The 13,600-nt window shown below is 41.8% G+C and overlaps 1 protein-coding gene across 1 annotated transcript; it reads left to right on the forward strand.

Moving 5' to 3' along the window:
* The first annotated feature begins 758 nt into the window (after window positions 1-758).
* On the forward strand, window positions 759-7,476 carry LOC116998388 (alpha-1-antitrypsin-like). The gene is made up of 5 exons (XM_033063986.1): window positions 759-1,072; window positions 3,340-3,981; window positions 4,622-4,892; window positions 5,425-5,572; window positions 7,137-7,476. The coding sequence occupies exons 2-5, from the start codon at window positions 3,354-3,356 to the stop codon at window positions 7,344-7,346; spliced, it is 1,257 nt and encodes a 418-aa protein (XP_032919877.1). The 5' UTR covers window positions 759-1,072; window positions 3,340-3,353; the 3' UTR covers window positions 7,347-7,476.
* The last annotated feature ends 6,124 nt before the right edge of the window (window positions 7,477-13,600 follow it).

Here is a 13,600-nt window from a genome sequence, read left to right on the forward strand (position 1 = left end):
AAGTATTAGGACTGGGCTGAAAGATTAATGCTACCTATGTAGGCAGGCCTAGGCTTGAGAAAAATATCTCGTCTTTGCTAGACTTAAACAATAGCATACTTACTACTCCTGAGACTTGGTCATTTTACATAATACTTCAATAAAATTTCTGAGTACTGGCACATAGCATGAAAAAAAAATCTCTCTGTAGGAATATATTCTGACCATCCTGTCTTGTAAGAGAGAGTAGTTACATAGCAACAACAGTGATCGTTAATTCCTACGTGTAGATAAATTGTAAATTTACCTGGGGCAAAATCATGTACATGCAATGGAAATAATTAGTCACTGCTAATTAGGATAAGTGCCATGCACCTCATCCTTAAATAACCTTCTAAATTGCTAAATTGTGACTGTTTCAGCTTCCTCTGAGAAGAATCCCAGTGTGAGCTACATATGATATGTATGTAATTCATGTTTATCCTATGCATAGATAGCACAAGGGGTTAAGATCTTCCATCTCCTCCCCAGTTACCATTTTGCTGTGGAAAAGTTTGCCTATTTCATTCTTCCATTTGGTTTTATTTTTATTTTGCTTATTTTTCAAGGCATGCTGTGCTTTGTTTTTCAAACAAAAGGTCCTTCTAACCAGTGTTCTGAGCCCATCAAATAATGTCATTTAGGGCAGGGTGGAGCTGCACCTGAACAAACTTGCTGCTGCCTTGGGTGCTCAATTAACTGGCATCATTGCATTAAGGTATCCTGGTTTTGGCCTTTTCTTAGCTTTCTAGTTCTTCTCGTGTTCTGTTTTCAGGAACTCATTTACCACAGTTATTGCTAAAGATCTTTTACTTACAGTTTAGTTTGCCTGGTCTTTCTCTTTCTTAAGAGACCTAGGTGCTGGCATCATTCTGGCTGTCTGATAGGAAACTTTAAATATTTGATATCCAGGAAAATATAGTTTACTCAATCTTTGCTTTGCAAATAACTCTTATTTGTCCTGTTTAATCTTTACCAGTGGATATTGACTTAATACTAGAAACCAAATTAATAAGAAGGAAGAAGAAGCACTGTGAAAGAAAAGTCCAGCACAGTAAGTACCATGTTATGCTTTCTTAGAAGTCTTTGAACGTATGCTGTGTGTGATCCCTGCTATTTAATGGTGAGATTTTTATTTTTTTTTTTTGTACAGTAATTGGGAATTATTTTAGCTTCTGGAAGCATGTTCTGAATGTTTGAAGCAGAATTGATTCAGTGATTCAGGTCCCAGCAGTGACAGAATGACAGGGACATGAGCTCCAAAATGAATACCCAAATATCAATACCAAGTTGAAAACCTTGCCTCTGCTCCAGAGGAATAAAGAGATAATTTAGATGAGGCACTACATGTGTAGAATAATGTTTTGTAAGTGTAGGAGAACAGTTTGTAAGGATAGTGCAGAAGGCAATATTTCCTAATGAATTACAGCTGTACTGATCACTGAGGAGTGGAGACAGCCTTGCCTGCCCAATGAGGATGGGGGTTATTCAAACACTAATCTCAGAAAAATTAGGATTTTAATTAAAAGTTAGTTATTTACTAGAATTATTTAAAAAGCAAATTAATAGATCAGCCTTGCTGAAAATAATTTAAAGTTAGCAGTTAGAAGGAAAACTAGGCTTGAGATAGTTATCTGAAACTTAAATAATTGATTGCCTGTCATCTTATGTTTGCTCAGCTGTGCTTACAATGGGAAAAGACAAAACTAGTAAGCAGACCCAAAGAACCATGGACAATGCAACCAGAAACCCATTCTTTGAAAAACTGGACTATCCCCAGTAGCCATTTGTATTGTCTTGACAGTAAAGGACAAGAGTTCAGGGCGAGAAAGTCTTGCCTTACTTCCTGATTTAAGACCCCTCCCAACAAAAATGACCCCAGACTTGATTTAAGATGCATGCTAAATAGCCATTCGAGCTAATTACCATAGGAAGCAGGGATGGGAGGGGCTGGTATTGTTAATATGTATTGGTTTTAAGCTTTTGGCAATAAATAGACTCTGCGACCACCTGTAATTTTGCAGTGCCTATTAGTGGGTTACCTCATGCTTCTGCCCAGCACTGAATAAACACACAGTTTCTAACTTTAAACTGTTAGAAAGTCTTTTGTCCATCACAGTTGAGTATTAGTTTTATACCAATACCCATGTTTTGGTAAATCATTATAAAAGAGTGGGTCAGCTATTGAGAGTGAGTTGGAGCTTGAGCATCTGCTGCAATTTGGGATGGAGTCTGCTGCAGCTTGGATTGAGTCTGCTGGCTGTGCTCTGAGGAGGTGAGGGACATGCAGCCATGCAAGGGACAGACAAGGTAGGAAGATGCTGTGAGGGACAGATAGGGTTAGGTGGCCAGGTTGGGGTTAGCCAGTCATGCACAAGGAAGAAGGGAACTTGCAGAGAGGAGAGAAGGAGTCAGTGCTTGTGGAACTACCTATGAGGAAAGGAGTCAGAGAGAAGTTCATTGAAAGAAGGCATGAAAAGTTTTTAATAAAAGACTGGTGTTGGTGCCAGTTGTGCATGTCTTGACACGCTATGTATATGGAGAGCATTCTTCTCCATATATGTTGCAGGATTCTCTCCCAAAGGACAGAAGAGAGACGGTGGGGTTATGTAGAATTTGCTTATGTCAGTTGAAGGAAAATAAAAGGTTGTCCAATTAAATATAAACAGCAAGCCAGATTACACAGTAGCTTTTCTTAAGCTCTTGTGTCTTGAGCTTTGCAACTTTATGTGCAATAGAGAGTGTCAATAAACTTTCTTGATTTAGCCTCCATTTTAAAGGTCTTGGGTCAGAGCTGTTATATAAGAGGCAGAAATACAAGAACAGTTTAAGGGCTGAGCATTTAGGTGGATTTTATAAACTGCTATAACAGACTATCTCTGCAATGCTTGAAAACCAAAGTCATAACAAGACCATGGGCACCACAGAAACGTATCAGCAGAAGCTGGTCCCTCTGCCAAGTCCTTAGCAGATAGATGGGTGCCAATACATGAATTCAGCCATGTACCCCAAGTCACTTAGGCATGCTTTGAGGCCAGGCTGCTCAGAAGCAAAAAAACTATTTCACACATAATGCTTCAGAAACGCTGATTCTTCCCTGGCAATACCACATTATTGTCTTATTTCCTTTGCTCCTTGGTCACAAACTAAGATAAGTGACTAGAAATAGTCTGTCCAGAAGCCAAGAGGAAGAGTATTTCTAAAAAGAATAGTAGTTCTAACAACTGGCATCTGAAAATCAGTATGTAGAATACAAAATCTTTTTATCCAGTAAAGAAAGACTTCTCTAGATCTGAAAGTTGCTCTGTTCTTTCCTAACAGAACTATCCAGGACAATGAAATCTGCATTGTATTTGTGTTTGTTGTTTCTTGGACTTCAAGTCCAGGGTCAACAGCAGGAACAAATACATCCCTCCCCAGAAGAAAAGTCCCAGGCTGATGTTGAAAACTTGCCTCATGTCAAGCTAGCTCCCAGCAATGCTGACTTTGCATTTAAGCTTTACAAGCAGATCAGAGGTGAGCTGGGCGACAAGAACATTTTCTTCTCTCCTTTGAGTATCTCCACTGCCTTTGCAATGCTCAGCCTGGGAGCCAGATCAAGCACACTCAGAGATCTGCACAAAGGCCTTGCCTTCAACCTGACACAGATGGAGGAGCAGGAGATTCATGAGGGATTTCAGCACATCCTCCAGATGCTGAATGACCCTCACCGAGAAGCCCAACTGAACATGGGCAATACCCTGTTCGTAGATAAAAAAGTGGAATTGCTTCAAAACTTTTTGGATCGCGTCACAAACTTTTATTTTGCTGAAGCCATTTCTAGCAACTTCCAGAATCCTCCAGAGGCTATAAAGGAAATCAATAAGTATGTGGAAACCAAAACACATGGCAAAATTGTTGATTTAGTCAAGAGTATTGATCCAGAAACTGTGATGGTGCTCATTAACTACATTTACTTTAAAGGTGAGTGACAGACATGGGTAGCAGCTATACAGATAAGCTCTGTTTCTAAGAAATAAAACTTTTTCACATTGTGAACACATCCTATCATCTAATTCAAAGCACATCTTTTTATTTTTAAATTATACAGGAAAATATTTAAAAGACAGGTATGAAAAATCATTTTCTATATGAAAAATTTAGAAAAGAATGGAAAAATAAAAGAACCAGCAGAAGTACTGATCGATGTCATATAAATTTTAAACCAGGTTCAGAGCTAAAGCTATTCAGAACTTATGATCATTTGTTGAAAGGTATACAGGTTTTTTACTGTGCAGGACATGGTCAAACACAGATGACACGTGCATGAAAGGAGTAAGCCTGAAGCTTGTATAGTTGGAGTCTGTGAAAGATTTACCACTATCTGAACAGCCAAGGCTCATCTGTTTTCCACTGCAAGCCTCAATCTATACTTTTCTTATGTGATCTTTACTAAAATCATTGAAAGAAGGTCAAGCTTCTTTCCATGGCCAGGGAACAAACAACCTTAAATTGAGACAGGCTTGTTGCTGGAAAAGCATATCATTTTAAGCATCAATTAAATGTGACATGCCTTTATTAGTCACTTTGTTTTCAATTCTGTATTCGTTCTTTTTTTTCAAAGGTGCCTGGGAAAGACCTTTCGACGAATCCAGCACGAGAGATAGTGACTTCTTTTTGGATGCCAAAAATTCTGTTAAGGTCAAAATGATGTATGAAGAGGACTACTTTAATGTTCACAGGGATGAGAAGTTGTCTTGCTGGGTAGTAGAAATCCCATACAAAGGAAATGTTACTTCATTTTTTGTTCTGCCTGATGAAGGGGCAATGAAAGAGGTGGAAGATGCTCTGCTAAAAGAAACAGTGTCTGAGTGGTTGAGATCATTTAAAAAAAGGTAATATTTCAATTGGGGCTTTGTTTAAATATTGAATGGGCCAAAACTACTCATCCAGGAAAGGTAAAGCTTAGATGAGTTACTTAGTACAGCTCTGAGGAACCAGCACTACTCAGCTTCTTACACTCAGACAAGCTATCATGTGATTTCCTACCAAAGGAGAACCCTCTCAGCTCCCCCAGTCACAGCTCCCAGTTGTCAGGATCCTGCACATGGGTAGATTGCCCTCAGGAACCTGCCTTCAGTAAGAGGTATCCACTAAAAAAGAAAATACAATTTCTTTTGTTCCAGTCTGGATTATACTTTCCATCAGTCACTTTCATAAACCATCACTCTACCCCTGCACCATGGATCAGACTGTGGCTGATGACACAGGTACCTCAGTTTCTGCTTCTCTAACATGAGATTTTTCACTGTCTTAGAAAGCCAAGCCTTAGCTCCATGGGTATTTGGGGTGGGTATACACCTGAAACAGATTTGCTTCAAGGGATCTTGCAATAACAAACTCACATTTTTATTTATTTTTTAAAAGTGAGATCTACTTGGACCTTCCAAGATTCTCTGTCTCCAGCTCCTTTGATGTTAAGAGCCTGTTAGAGAAAATGGGTGTGACAGAGGTGTTCAGTAATCGGGCTGATCTCTCTGGAGTGGCAAAAAATCATCTTCTGAAGGTTTCCGAAGTAAGTATGCAAGCAGTGATGGTAATCAAGAGATTTTTCTGCCTTGTTTCTGTGCAGGTTTAAGCCTCCAAATAGGCTGATCCTACCCCTAAAATTTTGTCATTGCTTAATAAAGGAAGGAAAAAGTTAGGCATTAAATGGTTGTTTTTCCTACAGTCTAATATCAAATTTTTTGCTGCACAGTGATCCTACAAACTTAGCTGAAAGTCTCTGAAGAAGAAAACAACTGGAAAGCATAGCAGGAATAATTTCAAAAAAAGCTGGTGTTAAAGAAGTAATGCATGACAAGAATCATAAGTCTGGAAATAGTCATTCTTATACTATGTATACCTTTCATTATTACATTGTCTGAGCACTTCAGAATTTAAACAGACTTGTGGAACAGGGATGGCCCCATTTCACAAACAAGAAATGAGTACACAGATAAACAAAATGACTTCTCTAGAGTCCCAAGGACACATGCCTTTTGTCATGAGGAAGGTGAGCCTTCCCTCTATTCTCCACTTGTGAGACTACCTGTGGTTTGGGGCTCCCTAATGCAAGGGCCATGTGGACACCCTGGAGAAGAGTCCAGTGGAGGGTGAGCTGTGTGCCTGGAGCACTGGATGAATTAGGAGAGGCTGGCAGAGCTGGAGTTGCTAGTTGGGTGCAGAGGGGTTCTTACCATTGATATTTATTAGCTACAGATATTTATTAGAAAGATGCAGACAAGATGGACACAGACTCTTCTTGCAGGTGAACTGTGATACATCAAGGGGCAACACACAAAAGATCGAAAATGGGATATTCTGATTTCCATCCTTGGAAATACTCAGATCCTGACTGGATTAGATCCTGAGTAACCTCCTCTGGTGTCAGAGGTGACACAGTGCAGGGGGGTGGGTGGTATTCAATGGCCTCTAGAGGTCCTTCCATCATAGAATTTTTGTGATTCCTCACATTCCTCCCTATGTCATGTGCAAACACCTGGATTGTAGATATGGACTGATGCCTGGAAAGCCTAGTAAATTGGTGAAGGGTAAGCAGAGACTCTTGAGAGGAAATTTTAGATGTGTTTCAGACAATGAAAGAAGAAAACAGAAGGCTGTCCAAAACCAATGAAATAGCTCATGTGAATTCCTAAACACAAATTTGCTATACCCACCACAAAAAGCCCTGAAAAATCTTATCCATAGACTGTACTAAAGAAAGACACTATAAAGCTTGTCATTTTGTTTTTGCAGAGAGAAATTGATACAAAAGGAACATTTTTTTTTCTTTCATGTTCAGTATTAAAGACAAAATCTTACTCTGAGAAACAACAGAATAAAAAATATCCTCTATGTTGCTCTGTTGTTCTATGTCCCTGCAAGCAGGCATGTTTGACTCTGACTGTTGAAGAAAACTTTTCCTGAATTCAGAGCAAACTTTGCTTGTCTTGGAAAGGCTGGACACTGGTATTTTTTTGCACCAGTTCTATATTCATAATTTAAGAACTACCTTTTCACAGTGTTGAAGCAAACAAATTTTCCCCCAGCTGCTTCTCTCTCTTCTCTGCCTGGATTATAATCTGTTTTCCTTGCAGGCAATTCACAAGGCCACTGTGGATGTGAGAGAGAATGGCACAGAGGCTGCTGCAGTGACTCTGATGCGAATAATGCCAATGAGCCTACCATTTCCTCCTCCTCCTCGCATCACCTTCAACAGGCCCTTCCTGATGATGATTATTGACAAAAACACCGATGGCTTGCTCTTCCTCGGGAAAATTGTGAACCCAACTGCCAAGGAAGACTAGGCTGGAGCCTTTATACTCTCCAGTGCAAGAGGAGAGCTTGTGCACATCCCAGGAAATTATTTTCAAAGTAGGACTAGAACTGATCTAATGCATAATTAACAAATAAATAAATCTTCCGTCAAGTTCTTCTTCAAAACAGACATTTGGGTACAAACATTATAGGCCATTTTTACAGAATTACTCAGGCCAAGTAGGCAGCCGTGGGATCTTCAACACATACACATTTTCTGTGTAGTTATCATGGTGTCAGGAGTTTTTGTATGCAGATACAACTTCCTGCTGTTGGCTGAGAAACTTCCTATGTCTCCCATTTCCTGTCTTCGCCTCACAAACCACAAGTCTATCCCTTTCAGCTGGGGAGCCCTTTCTTCCCTCCCTCTCACTCCACCATGAATCCCAGGACAAGTCTCCTTCCTCTTTGAAGGTAAACAGAGACACAGATATCATACTTTTCCTCTCCTAGAGGGTGGATGCTCCTTGGTAAAGAATAATCCTTTTCCTTCTAGCTTGACAACTGCCTTCTACCAGCTTCAAACCTTGTTCCTTTCTGCACTTCTCACTATTTGCTCCAGAACAAGGGGCTCAGCATTTCTGGCAAGGCAAGAATTTAGCTTTTGTGTCAGCAAAAGCTGCACATCATTTCACAGATTATCATCTTTAATGGTCTTGTGCATGCACAGTAAAGCATGGGATCCCTAGGAGAACCAGATATGGCAAAACTCACCTTCTGGTTCCAGAAACTGGTGAGTGCAGCTGGAGATCATGTCTCTGTTGTTCACATGCCAGCTGATCATACTGACCTCCACTCATTTCAGCAAGCTCAGGCTGCTGAGTGTCTCCAAGACCATTCTCTCCATTCAGCTGATGTTCAGGGTGCAGAAAGGCGACTTGGGCACCTTCCTGAGTGATGATAGCAGAAGCCAACTTTACAAGCAGCAACATGTGAAGGGAAAGTTGTGCTTCAGCAGGTTAATTTCATTAACTGGCAATTAAAAATAGAGTAGGGTAGTAGTAAAAACATAGTTGAAAACACCTTTCCCCCAACCCCTTCCTTCTCCCAGGCTCAGTTTCATTCCTAACTCCTCTAGTCCTCTCTCTAGTGGTGCAGGAAAGCAGACACAAGGGCAGGACATCAGTTTATAATGCTTCATCTCTGCCACCCCTTCCTGTTCCTGATCTTCCTCTGCTCCAGCATGATGACAGTTGACAGTCCTGCAGGAACTGCTCTGGCATGGGTCTGTCCTGCAGGGTCCAATCTGTCAGGAACACACTGCTCCAGAGAGGTCTTCTCTCCAAGGGGTTGCAGGCCCTGCCAGGGCCCTGCTCCAGGGCAAGCTCTCCACAAGCTGCAGCCTCCTTCTTGGCCACCTCCACTTGCTCTGGTATGGGGTCCACGAGCAGTGTGGGTTTCTGCTCCACCACAGTGCTCCCCGGGCTGCACCCTGGGGCACTGCTGCCTCCCCTTCTTCTTTACAGGCTTCTCCAGGGGCTGCAGGGCAATCTCTGCTCCAGAGTCTGGAGCACCTCCTGCCCCTTCCTCTGCATCCATCTGAATGTCTGTGGGGCTGCTTCTCTCACTCTTTAGTCATCCCTCTCACAGCTGCTAAACAATGTGTTTTCCTTTTTCTCAAATGCATTCCCCAGAGGTGCCCCCATCCTGGCTGCAGGGCTCAGTGCGTTGTGTGGTGGGTCTGATGGAGCCCTCTGGAATGGGCTGGAACTGGTCATGTCCAGGACAGCCCCAGCCTCTCCTCACAGAGCTGCCCTGCAGCCGCCTCTGCCAGCACCAGATAGACAGAAGCCGGTCCCCAGCTGGGGTTCACAATGGCTAGCACCATTTCATGGATGGGTAGAGCACTTTGATGGTGCTAATGAGCTGTCAGGAGCTCCTTCAGGGTCCTCTCAGCATCAACAGCTGGAGGGCACTTCTCCAACACAGCCTGGGCTGAGCCTCAGGACAGCTCAGGACACTGCTTCTTCCCTGAGTTTCCAGCCTCAGCTCTGCCCTCCTCCTTAGGACGAGCTGGAACCAGAGTCCACTGAGGGGGCCTGGGGATCCCTGACACTGCTGGAGGGCTTTGGCTTCTGGCTAGGCCAGGTCAGAGCTGTAAATGCTTCTGCAATGTGGTTTGGTTTGGGAGAGCCCTGGCAGGTCATGTAGTGGAGAGGAAACCATAGTGTGCATTTTTGCAGTGAGAGATAATAAAGCCTTTCATGTGAGCAAGCACAGACCTTTCCACAGTCCTACAGGGAAAAAACCCAACCTCTAGCCAACCTATTCACACAGCCCCAGACTTGCTTAATGCAAAATATTTTCTCTATAATCATCCCCTTACATCCCCCATCTCCAGATTTTAAAGAAAGAGAGCTAGCAATGCTCCATGGAAAATCTGAGTCAGCTATACCTGTCCAATGCCTTTTCTCTCTCAGGAAAATAAAATTGTTTCAGCACTGCTTGAAAGGGCAGACGGCTGTTGCTGGAGACAAGCCAAGGATTTTAGCTTTGCACAGGGTATGCCAAGCTACAAGTCTCTTCATCCACAGCTACTAATACAACTTGCTCAGTCATTGCTCCCCTGCTTTGGGAGGGGTGAGGTTTAGGGGAGCAGTTAACTGTGCACTACTTGAGACACGTTGAAGGGAAGGCAAGAACTAATGTAAATAGGAAACTCTTCATATTGCCTCATTTCTTCCCTTCCCCTCTGCCCAATTCTGCAAAATGAAGCCCAGGGAAAATCCCAGTTTTATTGTTTACTAGTAAGTATTAGATAACTGAAATGGAAGCCTGTGTAAAAATTCTTAGTTATCCTCTTACCACAATAGTGAGATTTTCTTATGGAAAACAGTGCAAGCTCACTTGGTGTCTAATGGGTTAAATGCAGTTTTTTGAGGGGGGAAAAATTATTTCAGCTGAGAGGATAGTTCTCAACTATGCTTTGGTAACTTCCCTGCAACTGCAAATAAGAACAATTAAAAAAAAATGTTTTAAAAGGCAGACCAGTGATTTCTCAAATTAGTAGTTAAGTTCAAAGACCTTATGGGAAACTTAGATGGATTTTGGAAAGAAGCTCAAAGAACTGGAAGATAAGAGGAGTGCTGAGCTGATTTGCTCAGTTGTTTTAGCTCCATGGTGGAGCTAGGGGGAGTATAGCAAGAACATGATGATTTAACAGAAAAAGTGAAAGGTTTACAAATGTTCAGAAAGTCTGCCTTAAAACCAAAGGCAACACATTGACCCAGCTGTAGATACCCTGAATCAGCTCCAGCTGAAACTGAAATTCTACCAAGAGGAATGCATATCACCCTGAGCCATGATAGCACCAGCTGACTGAGAAACTTCACATTTTCAGGAGCAACATGGAAAGAAGAGAAGTGGGAGAGTAAAATCTCTCTGAAGGAACCCTTGGCCACACTTCAACCAATGCCCCTTATATTTCAAACATACTGACCTAAGGGAGAGAAAACATGGAGCCAGCACATGGAGTGGACTTCCTATGTGCTCCTATGTGCTGTGGCTTGGTGTTATCAGGGATAACTAGTCTCACCTCACCCTCCACCAGCACAGAACCTACAAATAACTAAGTAATTTCACAATTATAAGCCGCACCATTTTGACTAAAATTTTGGTCCAAACTCGAAGTGCACCTTATAATCAGGTGCGGCTTATATATGGACCAAGAACGAAAAGTTGCTGTTTTAGTTTGGAGGACAGGTGTCTGCTGAGAAAGGCAGGAACTTCTCTTTGAAATGGAGAATGTAGACCCCCTCCCTCCAAATTATTATAATTTTGAAATCAAGAGGCTTTCAGGCAAAGATATGGGAATTAGGAATAACAGTTCTTTTCTAGGGAAATTAAAATAGAAATACAGTACTACAAAGAAACAAACTCCAAACCCTGACAGAGTACAACCTGACACCCTGTCAGGCAGGGTGTTGGTAGCAGTCCCATTAAATGGTGGCTGCATCCTCCTGCAGTGACAGATGTGATTCAGTTGGAACAGTGCTCCTGCAGAAGGTGCAGTTTCCCTCCGGAGGTCCAGTGGTGACGTGGAGAAATCCGGTTTTCCTCTGGAGTCCAGTGGAGAAAGGGGCTCCCTTAGTGTCCCAAAACCTCTGTTTTTATCTTGGTAAGAAATGTTGGGCTCTTCCCCCTGGCTGGAGCAACTTCCAATGGGATGCAGTAATTTTATCAGTCCTACAGTGGGACTCAATGGGCCATTAGCAGAAAATGACTCGCTGGAGGAAGGATGGGTTGTAAAAAGATAAAGAACAATGGCCTGCCTGGTTTCAATGGATGGACAATGAGCAGAATATCTGCCATTGAGATAAGGATCACTGCCCCCACCCTCAACAGATGGTGATAGAATAGATACCTTTCATCACCTTGCAATATGCAGCTTATAATCAGATGTGACTTGTGTATGGACAAAGAACGAAAAGTTGCTGGCACCGGAAGTGCGGCTTATAATTGATGCGGCTTATAATCATGAAATTACTGTAATTAAAATCTCAAGGATATGCATTTTGATCCTTGATGACTTCCCTTGTTAATTTAAAAAATAGCATCTACCCCTACCTTACTGGAATATTGGGCATACAGGATGCACAGTGAGGGGTAAAACTAGACTGCATTAACTTTGAATGTTTGACCTCCATTTTGCACAGATTTTACCAGACAGATCTCTCTGTGCCTTCATTAGTCATCTGTCTCTGATGCTTTTGGTGTCAAGGCTCTACCTGAGAAAAAAATGCATTTCTGAAGTCTTTAGAGACAGCAGTACTGTAGCTGAAGTCATAGGAGTCCTGACCTAAAACTCCCCACAGTCAGCCCTCAGTGGGGATGGAGATTATCTGAGCAGTGCTTTTGTTTTGTATTTCCAAACAGTCTGACCTGACATTCAGCAAAATTATGGCTTTTGAAAAGCAATAGGGAATGTTGTAGGTAGCAAGTTGTCATATTTGAAAAGTAATATATTGTGCTTCAAAGTTACTGTGGACTCTCTTGATTTGTCTGAAATGCACCTATTGAAATAAGAACCATAAATAGTCACCAAATCAGAAAAAGTTTGAAAGAAAACCACCATGATTTGCCCTTGGCTAACATAACATAAATCATACATTAAAAATGTACTACAACAGCTTGTTATGTTGGATTCTTTTTCTGCTCTAGGTCTCTTCAAGCCCCTCTTTTTATTTGTAGGGTTGAAGTGCCTTCCAGTTTACTAAAGTATCACTTTTGCAACTGCCTCGCAAGGAAGGAAATGCATCTGGGGGTCTCAGATCTATGTATTAAAGGAATTCCACAAGACTGTGGGGAAGGCCAATGCCCTTGACTTTCTTGGTCAGAGAACCAGGTACTGCTACCCCACTTGGTATAGATTATTTCTAGTAAATCTGGAGCTCCTTGATGACTGAGAATTCAAGCAAAGAATTTCTCATGAGCCCTTGGGAGAACTGCTGGCTTAGCCAATATCCATTACATGCACAATCACATGGATATTCTTGCCAGCTATATTTCTTTGAAGGTGTGCCAGTACAGGCAGGATTAAAGGGTCACATCAGATTTTTAGTCCTTTAAGACTGTTAACTCTTGCTAGCTCTGTAAATGTTTTCCATAAAAATTGTTAGTCCTCATTTGTAAATCTGTGAGTCATTAGGCGAGTACATCACGTTTACATCAAAATTTTGCATGTCTGTATGCTGTGTGGACGTCAATGGGAGCTGCAGCCAGCTGCATTGATTGTGTGTAATGCAGGTAGGATTGATTTTAGCATTTAAATATGGCACTGAAAAAGGAAACAGAAAACCACAACTTTTGCCTAATTTAGGTATAAAGCTGCTCCTTCCAAATCTCTGCAGGGTCTGTGGCACTCATTTCATGTACAGTGCATCTACACTGCCCTTTGTTCAATTCTTATTCAAGAATGAAGTGCCCAAAACTGAGCACTATTCTGCTCTGTGAGGGACACTCTGCAACCCTGGAAATTCACCTTAAGACCTAAAATATTAATATCTGAAGTGCTGTAAAAGTGTTGAGGAAGCCCAGAAAGAGGTCAAACTGACCCTAATAGAGCAGTTCATATGGAAGAACCAGGTCCCCAAAAGGGCTTTAGGTCAAGATTGAGATGCAGATTTCCTTGCTGAGGCCCACATGTGCATATGGATGTGAAAATGAGAAAGCAGTATCAGGCTTCCTTATCTCTGAAAGCATCAATTTCAAACAATTTAATTTCCCATGTTGCAAGCTGTTTGGT

Source organism: Catharus ustulatus, chromosome 6 (assembly GCF_009819885.2).
Source record: "Catharus ustulatus isolate bCatUst1 chromosome 6, bCatUst1.pri.v2, whole genome shotgun sequence".
NCBI classification, from domain to species: Eukaryota; Metazoa; Chordata; class Aves; order Passeriformes; family Turdidae; genus Catharus; species Catharus ustulatus.

Coding starts and splice junctions, on each gene's coding strand:
- LOC116998388 (XM_033063986.1), top strand. CDS start 3,354: ATGAAATCTGCATTGTATTTGTGTTTGTTGTTTCTTGGACTTCAAGTC. Junction 3,982..4,621: donor TAACTACATTTACTTTAAAG/GTGAGTGACAGA, acceptor TTTTTTTCAAAG/GTGCCTGGGAAAGACCTTTC. Junction 4,893..5,424: donor TTGAGATCATTTAAAAAAAG/GTAATATTTCAA, acceptor ATTTTTTAAAAG/TGAGATCTACTTGGACCTTC.